This window comes from Eschscholzia californica, unplaced genomic scaffold (genome assembly GCF_041429995.1).
Source record: "Eschscholzia californica isolate CP2 unplaced genomic scaffold, dmEscCali1.0.p SCAF_5, whole genome shotgun sequence".
Classification (NCBI taxonomy): domain Eukaryota; kingdom Viridiplantae; phylum Streptophyta; class Magnoliopsida; order Ranunculales; family Papaveraceae; genus Eschscholzia; species Eschscholzia californica.
The window spans coordinates 26142153-26156657 of record NW_028238472.1 but is presented as its reverse complement, the minus strand read 5'-3'; the positions used below and the strand labels follow the sequence as shown (position 1 = coordinate 26156657).

Genomic DNA, 14505 nt, shown 5'->3' with positions numbered 1-14505 from the left:
GAAGAATAAACAAACCCAAATGGGTATGGATATTTCTGTACTAAAACTGTGTATAGGTCAATTATAGCCAGCTCTTTCTGGTAAAGTACGTTTCTGTTTTGCATTACAAGACTTGGCTCCTTATACCGGAAGCACTTGGCATTATATATTTCTTACCATGAAAGACATAGTTTAATTATCTATAGTCGTCCCTTTAGAATAATAACACGATATTACCGCCAAATGTGTCTTCTATAACAAAGACGCCAAAGACACATAGCTCATCCAGGTTTTCGTAGTCGTGCCTGCTGAAAGTAGTCAGTAACTCCAGTTCTTCCTGAAGCTGGTTTTCAAAAGAGCAATTCTATCTTATGTTAGAGAATGTGATGGGGTATAAAAGGCTTCATCCCTTAACCGCATAAAGAGGAATATGCACTTCAGTTTGCACTTGCCAATAAAAGACAGGTGCTTGTCTTTGCGTGACAGGATGTTGGATGGTTGTTGAGGGCCTTGAGGCAACACCAAAAATAGGTTAGCCAATTCCTAAACTTAGTATCACCATTCGAAAAGGTGTTAAATTAGGAAGGCGAAAAACATAGACTGGTTAACTTTATGAAAGAACTCTAGTAATTGACTGGTTCTTCTGTTATTTAGGTGACAGTTGGGGAACTTCATCTTCTTAAGCCAACAAAACAATGAACAAGAAAAGATGAAGGCTATAAAACAGTTTGCTGTACCTGTAGTTCTCTTGTTAAATAGTATCACTAGTATAATGCGACTTTATTCTCATAAACTAACAACTACTAGTTTCTTTTTTCTTTGTCTACATCAACAAATATGAGTTTCACCTTATTGCCCCGCCTTCCTGTCAACAATGTAGTGCCACAGGTATCACCATTTTCCTGTGGCGCCTTTTTATTATAAATGTTGTGATCACGAAATATAAATAGTGAAATAGTGGTTACCCATGAAATATAAACATTTCCATAGGTACTTAAATTTCAGCTGAAACATGTGGAACTGAACAGTCATTGGCACTGAAATAATGAAAAAAGACATTGTATGTCGAATTTTATTTATGTTGACCACCAAAAGCAAAAACATTGGGGTCATAATACCATGCTGGAAATCTTACAAAATAATAGATTAGTTAATAGTTACTCAATTTATACAATGAGATTTCTTGTTTTTTTGGTAGTTGCGTTGGAGAAGCATCTTGAAGATGATAAGAAAGAGGTGAAACCATTTAGTTATGAAGGACTAATTGGTTAGCTTATGAATCAACTCTATGTTTTATTATTTACGACTCTATACATCATGTCCAGTCAACTGGTTTTAGCGTTTAGGCAATATAAGCATAATTTTTAAGCTACGAGAAGCCACTACCTGTTTTTTGGGATTGTGAATTTCTAAGGAAAAGATAAGAGTTACGCCGGATAGCTGCTTCATGTTGATGTTCAAGTGTGAAGGTAAGTTTCGGGCATTTTAGCTCTCTGTAAGTTCCTTTACTTGTTACAAAGGAATAAAGGATATCTGTCACTTCCTCTCTTCATCTTTGCTACCAATGGTTAATTTCGTAAAGTTGTTTAATCAGGAGCTTGCAGAGAACTCCCGACACGCTTTTGGTGCACTATCAATACAACACTTTGAATCAATTTCTTTGATGCTATTGGATACACTTTTAAATGTATATTAGGGCGATACTTTTAGGTGCACTTTTGAAACGTTATTCTGGGGATACTTTTATCCATCTTCTTAATTCATGAAGTAAACCCCCTACCCAAACCATTCTCAAGACTACCGAGCCTTCTCGAACTAGTATTAATCTTTCACTCACGCAGAATAGAAAATCTGTGACTATATCGTCCCAACTCCCAAAGACGGATGTGGTGGGACGAAGTGACAATTCTGTGTGGTATGATTCTCAGTAGGACAAGAATTACCTTGCTCCGATATGAGTTGAGAAGTATCCTGGATGTCCCCTATAATATAAAGCTAGTCTTGTTTCACTTTTCTCTCAGTGTCAGTTAGTCCGTCTTGGGGATCAGATACATCGAGGTCACTTTGCAGCTTGTAAGTCTGCGCATCATGAAAGCAAGGAGGAGAGAAGCTCTCCTACTTGGGTCGCTAGCATTTGTGATCTGTTGTGAACTTCCCAAGATGCCTCAGGTGCATTCTGACTTTTTTGCACTTTATGTAGAGCTTTTGGGGCACTGTCGCCTTTGGTGCACCAGCAAGAATTTTTGGTGTACTTATGGTGACACTTTTGGGTCTGCTTTCTGGGCAACACTTCCGTAAAGCTAGCGTTTGGGGAGCAATTTCTAGTTAACCTCTAGGTGATTCTTCCCGGGAATTGCAGTGATATACTTAGGTAGTTTTGGTGATGTTTCTTGAAGGACTTCATATTACAATAAAGATATCTGTCTACTTTTATGGTTATTGATTGGCTTGAGAGGGAAGAAGAGAGGAGGGCTTGAAAGGCTTCACATCGATGTTCAAGTGTGCAGGTAATCTTTGGGCATGTTTTCTATCTCTCTGAATTTTCTTCCTAGTTCCATAATCTCATTATATATAATATTTGTTGCTCGTTTCTCTCAGTACAAGTTAAAACCATATGCTTGGTGGATGTTATCCATGATAATACATCACTTCTCACAAAATAAGTTGGCAGTGGATTTTCTATATTAAGAAATTTACTGGATCCGTCAGACATTTAATAACAAGGGGTTGGAAAACCTCCTTTCGTCACAAAATTGTATGTGCATTGATTTTATATTTTGTGTAAATCATTTCTTCACCTAGTAAGTCTGGTTCGTAGAAAGAAGACTAAAGTAACAGGAAGTTATCTAATGCAACCATGAATAGTTCAGTTATTGACTCTATGTTGCATTGTTGTATTTGCTTCTTTACACCGAGGTGTTCGTAAATAAGTTAACTGTGAACAACAAATTTCAATCATCTGCAGCTGATCCTTCCAAACAAGCACAAGCTCATTGGTTAAGGTCTCTTCTGTTATATTTTGGCCTTGTGTTTGTCTTTTAATGTCGAAGAAATTTTATGGCTTGCTTGATTTTCTTTAGGATTTTCGTCCTGCATTACAAATTAATTAGAGAATTTTGACTAAGTCCATTTTTGTTATTTGCTTTCTTTTGTTAACAGGAACATGTTAAGCCTGCTTTAATCCATTTTTTCGAGTCTATAGTGAGTTGCAGTCACTATAAGCTCAACTGCCTACTAATGGTTACGTAAGTTGTAGTATTGATTAGAACTTGTTGAGCTCGGCTGCTTTAAGTCGTCTTTTACCACTTAAACAGGACTATGCAAATTCATTTTGCACTTAAAAAGATTTAGGAGACTTGACTGGGAATTTGTGTACAATTTCTTCATTTTACAAAAGCATCTGGGCTTGTCCCTTGTCTATGTTCACCTATACCACAAGCCAAAACCAGCCGAAGAACCTATAGTTGCTTGGACTCTTAACCCAACAGATTGAGATGCATCTGAGCTAGATTACGTTGCTTCAATTATGTTGTTAGTGGTATATCCATTTGCAAAATAGCAGTAGAAATGACAAAAGAGTAACATCTGGGAGGATGAAGAATGGTCACCGCCATATATTTTTTTATTTGGGGGTCCATATAAGAGGAAACCCATAGTTTTAGTTTGGAACAAAGTTTCCGGAGGCTTGATGTCCTTAGAAAAGAAGTATATTGAACGATGCTGAATTAGTACGAAAGAATCTCGATAAGAGCAAAGAAGTCTTCCTTCAGGTTCTTTGTTTTCTATTTCATGAGATTTTTTATGTCCATTTATCTTATTTTATAGAAATAGAAACAGAAATATATATGCTTGACAGCTTGAGGATGTTGGTACTTGGTCATTCGTCATCCCAAATTAGTACCAATCCTTCTGTATAAGGCTTCCATCGAAAATTCGGAAACTAAAACTGGAGATTATTTTGTCTCGAGGCCAGTTCGGAAATTAGAACTGTAAAGAAAGTCTGTGTGTTGCATTACTATACCTGACTCTTTGTATAAGAGTATACTAGTTGAATATTTTGTTTCTTGAACGTTTTTTGCATGATATCTCTTCTATTATGTCGAATCCAGCTAGCTTCTCAAGTTCTATTTTGTTAAATATTATCATGCTTGGGATGTATATTCTTAAAATAGTGGGGCCTCCGAGTTTTCTATTTCGTGGGATTTTCTGAGTCAGCTAGAATTTTAATAGAAAGAGATTGCAAGCGTCCTCTTCTTCCCAAGGTTAAGCTGAGGATTTTTAAATGCTAGTGGATGTTGGTTTATCAGTCACACCTCAAGTAATGTAGTACCTCCAAGGCTCCAACCCACTGGCAAGTCAGTCTTCTTCATAAAAAGAGTTATAAACTGGGTTAGTTATCTAATGGAATTAGGAATAGTTTTGTAGCTTTAACTGTTCAAGAATATCCCTATGTTGCATTGCTATACACCCTCCTTATACAAGGATGGCTGTAAATATGTATACTGTGAACGATATCCTGTTGATCTAGGTAAACGCTTTCACATTAGTATAGAATGTCAGGCTACAGAAGGCTTCATGGGTAAGTACTTTATGATTGATTTTATTGTTGTCATGTGTTATTAGTGTAAATTGAGTTCTCTAGATCAAATTTGAATCTTCAAATATAAAGGTTTTAGACTTTAGTTAGAGGGAATAATATAAACATTCATCTTGATGGCAAGAGATAATCGTACCTTTTAGGTTTGGCCTTGTATTTGTCTTTTTGTTGATGTCAAAGAAAGAGATCAATAAATAGGTCAGTTTTTTCAAAATTTTCTTAACAATCTGATTTCGTACAAACCTGCACTTCGGGATCAATGATAGTACGATTGCTTTCCCTAGGAGCACATGAACTAGAGTGGTGAAATTCATATTACTGAAATTGAAGGTTACAGTATAAATCAATGGAGAGGGTCTTACAGAGGAATTAAGTACTCTTCTATCTATGAATGAGTAGGTTGGTTGATAAAGTTTGTTTCCTTCTTCCTTAAGTATTGTTATCTTAATTTTGGCAAAATCCATTTTTCTTACTGTATTTATTTTTCAGTCTGCCTTAATGGTTTCCAACCAACGTGTAGTTAGATGTGTAGCGCCTAATAAATCCAATTGAGCGGATCCATCGCTATTAGCAGTCACTCGAGGGAGGCTAATATTAACATATCACAATTGAAACCCAGATGCTTGTGATATTTGCATGGCAGAATTGATTATTGAGATTTAAGAGGGAAGAAGAGATGAAGGCTAGAAAGGGGAGGCTTAATATTGATGGTCAAACAAGCAGGTGAGTTTTGGTATTGCTTGAAAGACATGTTAAATAATATTAGTAGTGTTTGTTGTCTCTACGAGAGCAGGTCCTTGAAGTTAAGGTCCTTGAGGGGTATATACGCCTGGAATGTTGGTTATCCTTATAAAGGCGATATATATGCTAGGGGTAGTTGCTCAACCTCATGAAGTAAAAAGGTTTGTGTCAAAAGTTCGAAAACTAGAACAGAAAACTATTTAGCTCAAGTCAACGTTTGTGCCAAAAGTTTACTTCTAATAATATTATGTACATTTCTGACCGAGAAATTTCAGCTGAAATCACTGTTTATGCCGAACTGAATAGTCATTGACACTGTATGTTGAATTTCATTTTTGTTGGTAAGCAAAAAATTTGGGATCATAATACTAAGCTGGAAGTCTCGTGACATGATAGATTAGCTAATAGTTAGTAAATAGTTCTCAATGATTACAAAGGGTGAAAGGGATGCAGTTATTAAAAACCTATTGATTAGCTTTTGAATCAACCTGCTGTTTTATTAGTATAATATTTGCTAAGTTCCTTTCCTCTTGCCTCTTTGGAAGAACATCTATTTATGTGAATTGGTCATATTGTTTAAGCAGTCTGTTTGTGGAGAACTCACAATATGCTTTTGGTGCACTAATTGGTAAGCGATTATGCACTTTACCCTTCACTTTAGGTGAAGTCTTGCATTTGTGGCACTTTTATACAGTGCTTTTGGGGCGCGGTAGGTGCCGCCTTTGTTAACCAGCCACACTTTTAGGTCTACTCTTGTGACGCTTTTGACTTGGATTTTCCGCTACGTTTGAGTTGGACTTTTGGCAATAGTTCTGTAATGTCTGTGGCGAGAACTTTCCACTAATATTTTGGGCCTCTACATGATGCTTTCTGGAAATTGCAGTGACTTTTAGGTAGTTTTAAGTGATTTTTTGTTGAAGGACTTGATATTTTGGAAAGATTTCTATGCAAAATTATATCCCCTAAATGACGTCAGTTTGGACATTAAGGGTCTGTTTGATACGGGGGGAAAACATGGATGAGAAAGTCCTTTTCGCGGAAAAATCCATTTTTCGTTGTTTGTTTAGACCAAAATGGTGCGAAAACCGATTTCGCGGAAAAATCCATTTTTCCCCTGCCATATCAACACAAATTTCTGTTAGAAAAATTGGGTTTTCTTTCCCATCGGAAAAAAATAGTTTTCACATCAAATATTTTCACACGTATCAAATGGACTTAAGTTCATCAGGGTTTGTCGCAGGTACTGCATCTTAAAATGTAACGGGAAAGCACCTCAAAAGTATTGTTAAAGTGCTTCCACTTGCGTTGCAAATAATGCAAAGCGTTTCAGAATAGTGGTAAATTAAAATCATGGATTGGCGAGAAACTTAAGTAGTATAGAATTTTGTGGAAATCTATTGACATTTCAATTGATTTTCATAGATACTTTTGAGGGTAGTCAATCGATACCTTTGCGGACTTTCATGGACTTCGTCAATCGGTATTTTCATTGACAATGAGGAGTCCATGTTTTCCATCAATTGTCAATGATATTGTCAAAGACAATCTTTTGAAGTTGTATAGAATTTTGTGGACTTCTATTGACATTTCAATTGATTTTCATAGATACTTTCGTATTCACAATAAATACGTAATATAACTTTTCGTAATAAAATGGATCAATAATTAAGATGATATTATATCATATAAAATAAATTATTATAACATTAATAATAATATATTATAATATAATATTAGTATATAACAATACAATAATATATTATCGTCTTAGTATTGGTGTGATTTTGGGCCATTGAATTTCCTTTACCTAAGTAAGGAGGGCCGATCAGACCTTGCATGTTGCATCATTTATCCATGAAGTACCTAGATATTTTCAGATATATATGAAGATAATTTTGAAATATTAGTAAAATTGTGTTATTTCATACGGTGATAATAACAATAATAACAATAAATATTCACCAATTATCTATTTACACACATCCAAATATCCGTAAAAGAACGAAGATATGACTTTGAAATAATAGATAATTTTGAAATATTAGTAAAATTGTGTTATTTCATACGGTGATAATAACAATAATAATAATAATAATAATAATAATAATAATAATAAATATTCACCAATTATCTATTTACAAACATCCAAATATCCGTAAAAGAACGAAGATATGACTTTGAAATAATAGCAAATAGTATTTTGTTGCCTCATATGATAAGCTAAAATAATATTATAACATATATATATATATATACTAGGGTATAGCCCGTGCCTCCGGCACGGACAAATTTATTAAGCACTTCATGATGCAAAATTTGACAGTAAGTATGAAGCACATTTTGCTTTAGTTGCCTCACCTTGATTAAGAAATCCTTGATTACTTCATTTCTCTCCGTTTAAACATTATGATCAATTTCATATATTGCGAATTTTATATTCCTCAAACAACACCTATCAATTCCATTAAGAGGTTATATTGAAATCAATATTTACAGAACCCATTCAAGATACAAACATCTATTTTGTCAAAAGAAAATTACACTAGAAACTATAAGTTAGTAGAATATAAAATTACTGATAATCTTCTCATCCTGAAATTTGTAGTCAGATTTGTGTCGAGCATATTCAAGCAGATGGGCTGAAGAATCACATCTCACCATCCCGAGGAACCCCACTTAGAAATATGTATGTGATAACCCCATCACTCAGCCAACAAATCTTGGTTGGAGTGGCAGGAGGTTAAGTTTTCCACCTTCTATGCGGTTGGTTCGAGGCACACTAACAATACAAAAAAAAAACCATCAATCAAGGATCACATGCTAGACCACAATCCAACGTAACACTACCGAGGGCAACCTAATGACTACCAACCACATCATAAGAAGTTTCCCTTGAAACTGCAAATTAGAAATAACAAGTTAGATTTCAATACAGATTATATAATATCATCAATATCCGAAACCTAGAGTAAAGCATATAAGAGTACCAGTAAGCATACAAGAAAGAATATAACATCTGTTGAAACTTGGTAGGCATATAATTTGGTAGATGGACAAAACAGTAATTCACATATTGGTTGATAAGATTTCTTCATCGACCTAATTAAGATTGCAATAGTTAACATTTCTAAACTGAGTGATACAACTATCACAACAGTAAAAAGCTAAAACATGCATTGTACTATAGATTTTTTCCTCTACAGGTCATATAGATTTCTTTTTTGTTCGGAAGTGCTATAGAAGGGTTATTGTCACTGACTTGCGATAGAAATATATATGATACTTTAAATTTCTCATATTTCATGACCAACGACCTGCTCTAAATTTTCTTCGTTATAATTGATAGAAAGGAAACAAAAAAAAAACATTCAATTTGACCGACCCTGCTTGAATAATAGGTCCTAAGTTTGATTCTCACGTGAAGTCGAATCCATAGTTATTAAACTTGAGGGAGTTTCAAAATTGGGTTTTTACCTTCTCCAATTTTTGGAAAGAATCAACTTTGAGAGGGCATCGTCATTAAATGGCTTCGGCAACAACAATGAGCCAGACAGGCCACCCGTCAAGAACTTATTCTCCTTCAAGATGTGTGCAAACTACTACAAATGTGTGCGAACTACTTTTGAGCAAGGACTCCGACAAACTGCACCACATTTGGATGTCGCACCTTCTCTACCAATGCCAACTCAAGTTTGAAAGCATTTCTGCCCAAGATAAGAAAATATTATAAACAGTTGTCTGTAACAGGAAAATTTGGTAAAATAATCAGTGGAACAACTTTAAGAGAAACCATCTTGATATCATATCATATCTATGTTGAAAAGCACATAACACATAATCAAAATGTTGGAACAGAAAAGTGAAATGGGTAGTCCTAATTGGATGGAAAGTGTACGATTCCATCTTCTCCCTTTCAAATGGCAAATTCAGATATGCTCGCTAAGAGAGGAGTAACAGAAAGCTATTAACAAAAACCACCGCTAACTCCATAAGTATTATGCGTCGAAAACTTATGAAAGCGCCCCAGAGGGAGCCTATTTTAGGTGTGATGCACAACTACAGAATAACCAATATAAGAAGAAAGGGACATATTAAGTACGTAAATTACATCTAGATCAGTGTAGCCGTCCTTATCAAGTATCTTGACAGCAACCTTTGCCCCATTCCGTTTAGCTGTTTGATATGAATTCTGCAACAAAACAGACGCCTTCAATCCATCTTCAAAAGTAGCTTAGGGTGATGCTTGAATTATAATTAGTACGTGTATTCAATTATGATAAAAACAGCAAATAAAGTAATACCATAAATGATTTTATGTATTGAAAGAAATGAGAGCATGCCTTTGAAATACCATTACCCTTCCGTAGTTGTTTTCCATTTCTTCTCCAGGATTTGCTACAGCCATTGGTGTTTTCCTGAACTTCTACAAGGTATAATGGAGAAACATTTAAGAACCAAAGCTAAGTAGAATTTGTTTTCCATTTCAGGTGAGCAGAAAAAAAAAGATAACAGAAGTTTGAAGCATTACCGGAACTTTGGCTCCTCGAGCACTCAATATATTGTAAATTTCTGAGTTCACTAGACCTTGGCATCCGCTGCAGCCTATCAGGAGGAGAAACTCCTTTACAAATATTGTAATGACGTACAAATATCATGTTGAATATATTTAAAGTAATTGCTATTTTCTAATATTCACACAATATTTGTATTTCAGCTCCATGGACGTCCCAGCAGTAGATAAAAAAAAATGGGGCTCTACTCAAATAAAGAACAGGAAAAAAAAAAGGAAAATAGCAAGAGCTACTTCTTCATCACTTCTGGCAACTCCTTGTGCAAATAGGCAAATTTGATGAATGTTCAAAAGTTAATTAGAGCTAGATGCTTTAGTAATTGAAATATTATTTAGGTGCTAAGAAGGCACAAAAACTACACCGAAAAGCATAAAAAAAAGTTTACATTACAAGAACTATGTTATCCTAAGCATTCAACATAACATTTTAAGGAATATCCTCAAACTATCTAGTCGGCATTCCCCAAAGATAAATCAATGATTTAACCGACATAATGACCCTTTTGATTAAGCAATCTGCTTCACGGAATGATCGATTATTCCTTTCTATCCGGAAAGACCGTATGTAATATGTTTTTTAATCACAAAACTCTATTCCTAATCAAAAGGGCATTCCAAATCATGTCTCTTCACGTGAGCAAACACAGGAACATAAATGTAATGCGATGATTAAAGGGGAGAGTATACATAGAATTAGCAGCAAGTAAAGACAAACTGGTGACTATATAAGTTGTTGTGAGGAGAGAGAAAGTGACGTGAGGAGAGAGAAAGTGGTGTTTTTCTAGGGTTTGCAAAAGTTTCTGATCAGATCTCTTACTGGCCGATCTGTTCTTGTTCGGCAATGAGTGATTCTCATCTTGGTGATGACACCAACATGAGAGATAAAGGTGAAATAGGTGAAGAACGGTTTCTCTTGGCTGGAAACCGAGTGCTTAGTGAAGATGAAGAGGAGGAGATGGATCAAGACAACTCTCTGGCTGCTCATGAAAATCAGCAGCAAAGTGGTACGTTAACTTCAGGTTCTGTTGGTCTGCTGTTTAAGGCAATGTCCAAATCCAAAACAAATGTTGATGGGTCTACATCAAATGTTAATGGAGGAGTCACTCAAAATTCTGTTCATGTGAGAGAAGAACGAGCAGGTTTGGGGAAGAAGACAGTCCATAAGGGTCACAAGCCCTTAGCAGATGATATACGAAATAACATTTTATCAAGTGTTTTTCGAAAACCAAATGTGGGAATCACCATGAACACACAAAGTTCGGCTGATTCACAAGCAGCAAGATTTCAGCGAGTTAACTCAGGAAACACTAGGGTTTCGTCTGCAAGTAGGGTTCCAAATGAAGATACACGCTCACTCTCTGGGCCCGAACAGGTGAGTGCTCATAAACTACCATCACTGAATGTGAACGGAACTCCTACTTGGTCCTCTTCACTGTTCGGCCACCAGAATACTAATCACTTAGATGAGATGGTTTATTTACCACCGAAGAAGATTGACGGGAAACTATTCGCTGAAGTGGACGTGACGGAATTCAAACAGGAAATCAAAACTTTCGATGATATTCTCATAGGCAGCTTCATTGGTGATAGGTTGGGATATGGTTTGGTATATAATGTGTTGTTGAAACAATGGAAACCGAAAGGGGACATGCAACTCACGGTACATGGAAACTCAGCTTACGTCATAAAGTTTTCTTCGTCCGATGATAGACAAAGAGCATTGGAACTTGGGCCGATATTTATTTCGGGGAGACTTTTTGTAGTTCGACAATGGAAACCTAATGTTGAACAAGAACTACAAGAATTGAAAACTATACCTATTTGGGTCTGTTTTCGGAATATCCCATTACTGCTTTGGAACACAAAAGGAATCTGTTATATTGTGAGTGTGGTGGGTAAACCTATCATGCAAGATGGTCGTACGCAATCGAAAGAGAGGATGGCATTTGCACGTGTGTGTGTGTGTTGAGGTACAAGCTGATGCTTGCTTACCGGATGAGGTAGATGTTCGAGTAAAAGATGGATTATTAACACACAATGTTAAGGTACAAGTTGAGTACTCGTGGAAACCGGAAAGGTGTGAAGGGTGTAAAGTGTTCGGCCATGATGATGAGACATGTCCCATGAAACCGAAACCTAATTCACATGAGAAAACAGCAGCAAACCAGGTACGTGGGGACATTACAATGGATACTAATAGAGTTGTTATTGCTAGGAATAACAGGAACCCGAGACCTTCAATTCCAACAAAAAACAGCACGACTAATGCTGCTCCAAAGCACCAAAATGCTAGGCGTAAACGACCAGCAAATGGACCAGGTAATGACTACAACGTAACTCATAACAAGGAGGTGAGAAATGGGACTGATGAGTGGACGTTGGTTACACATAAGACTAGAGAGTTTCAAGTGGGAATAGGATCGACGGACAGATTGGACCAACCGAGAAGGAAAATAATAAAGCGAGTACCATCACATCCTCCACAACTCACGGCTCTGGAAGATCAGACCACTAAAGGTAATTCCTTTGCTGCCTTATTGTCAATTGATGGTACTGAATCGAGTTTTAATCATTCGGACCATAATAATCATGATAAAGATGACCCGGTCCATGACACACGAAATGATACTAATCCTGATTCGAGTACAATGAGCATCGAGAGTAATCCAGAGACCTCCGAGGAGGTTGCAATTACCCCTCAATAGTTAATGATTAACCTCGCTTGTTGGAACGTGAGAGGTCTTAATGACACTCTCCGTACGAAAAGTGTGCGTGATTTTATGAGATTGAATGGTATTGGTTTGTGTGGATTGTTAGAAACTCATGTCCAGGAAAGGAATAAGACTCGTATTCAGCGTAGTCTTAATTCTAGCTGGTCTTTCATTGATAATTATGTGGTTGTCCCGAATGGACGGATTTGGATTGGATGGGACCCGAGTAGGGTTGATTTCACCGTGTCCCAAGTTGGAGGACAAGTTATTGCAGGTGGTGTTCGGTTCCCAGATGGATCAGGTTTTCTTTTGGCAGTGGTGTACGGAAGCAATAGTATTGTTCATCGCCGGGAGCTTTGGAGGGACCTAGAGTTCCTTATGCTGGGTTCTGAGGCTCCGTGGCTAGTACTAGGTGACTTTAACTCCACGATGCTGGCCAATGAGAAGAGAGGGGGTAACAACTCACCATCTCAAGGCTCCAATGAGATGTTTGAATGTGTTACCAATTTGGGACTGTTTGATTGTCCGTATACAGGTTGTTTCTATACATGGTCCAACAGGCAGATGGGACCCGCAAACGTCAGTTCCAAGATTGATCGGGCTCTTATAAATGGTGATTGGCTGACTCGTTATCCTCTAGCCAAAGCAGATTTTCCACCGGCTGGGGATTGCGATCACTCTCCGATCATTATACCACTTGCTGCACCCAACATACACCAGCGTACTCCGTTTAGGTTCTTCAATGCCTGGACGGAGGATCCCACGTTCAGAGCTCTAGTTGCTGATGTATGGAAGGTGTCGGTACAAGGTAACCCGATGTTTCGTATGGTGACAAAACTTAAGGCTTTGAAAGCACGGCTGAATGAATGGAAGAAGGATCGGTTCAATAGGGTGACGAACCAGGTAACCATTAACCGAAATTTTTTACATTCAGTGCAGGTAAGATTGCAGGCAGATCCAGCAAACCCAGTATTAAGGAGGCAAGAGAGAGTAGCTACTGAAAACTATAGTAATGTTGTTCGGGCAGAAACAGCAATGCTCCGACAACGTGCTAAAGTTGAATGGCTCACTCTCGATGACAGCAACACAGCTTATTTCCATAACTCTATTAAGGAGCGGAAGTCTCGGAACGCTATCACTCGACTCACTAGAGAGGATGGTTCGGTGGCTGAGGATCCAGTGGAAATAGCCAATATATGTGTGGATTTCTATCGGGACTTATTCGGTCGAGAGGATGAGGATAATGAAACATTAGATCATATGTCTAATGTGGAGTTCTCACGCCCGCTAACGGAAGCTGAAGGGGCTCTTCTTACTATGAGGGTGACCAGAGATGAAATATATGCTGCTTTGCAAACTATTGGTTCTGATCGATCGCCGGGGCCGGATGGGTTCTCTTCCCATTTTTTTAAGGCGTGTTGGGACATCGTGGGGGATGATTTTGTGGAAGCTATCCAGAGGTTCTTCAGCTCAGGAAAACTTCTCAAAGAGGTAAATTCTACTTTTGTGACTCTTATTCCTAAAATAGATAATGCTTCTTCAGTGTCAGATTTCAGACCGATATCTTGCTGTAATGTATTGTATAAATGCATTACCAAGATTCTTACTATACGGCTGAAGGGAGTTATTTATTCGATGATTAGTCCAAACCAGTCAGCTTTTATCTCTGGACGTACTATCCAAGACAATATAATGCTGGCCCATGAGATTGTCCGGAACTACCATCGACCTACTGGTCCAGCTCGGTGTACGGTTAAGATTGACCTTAAGAAGGTGTATGACACAGTCCGTTGGTCTTCACTACTCTTGGTCCTTGGTATGTTCCATTTTCTAAGCATATTTATAGAATGGATACGGGCTTGTGTTACTACGTCCAAGTTCTCTATTCTGGTCAATGGTGAAGCCCA

The 14505-nt window shown here is 37.3% G+C and overlaps 1 protein-coding gene across 1 annotated transcript; it reads left to right on the top strand.

Moving 5' to 3' along the window:
• The first annotated feature begins 12595 nt into the window (after window positions 1-12595).
• On the top strand, window positions 12596-13599 carry LOC147538011 (uncharacterized). Its single transcript, XM_086642921.1, has 2 exons — window positions 12596-13406; window positions 13538-13599. Exons 1-2 carry the CDS (start codon window positions 12596-12598, stop codon window positions 13597-13599), a joined length of 873 nt encoding a protein of 290 aa, XP_086499047.1.
• Window positions 13600-14505: the final 906 nt, after the last annotated feature.

Bases quoted from the DNA above. Each gene is read 5' to 3' on its own strand.
- LOC147538011 (XM_086642921.1), top strand. From the start codon at position 12,596: ATGATTAACCTCGCTTGTTGGAACGTGAGAGGTCTTAATGACACTCTC. The intron at 13,407-13,537 runs GTAACCCGATGT...CATTCAGTGCAG, and splicing joins ATGGAAGGTGTCGGTACAAG to GTAAGATTGCAGGCAGATCC.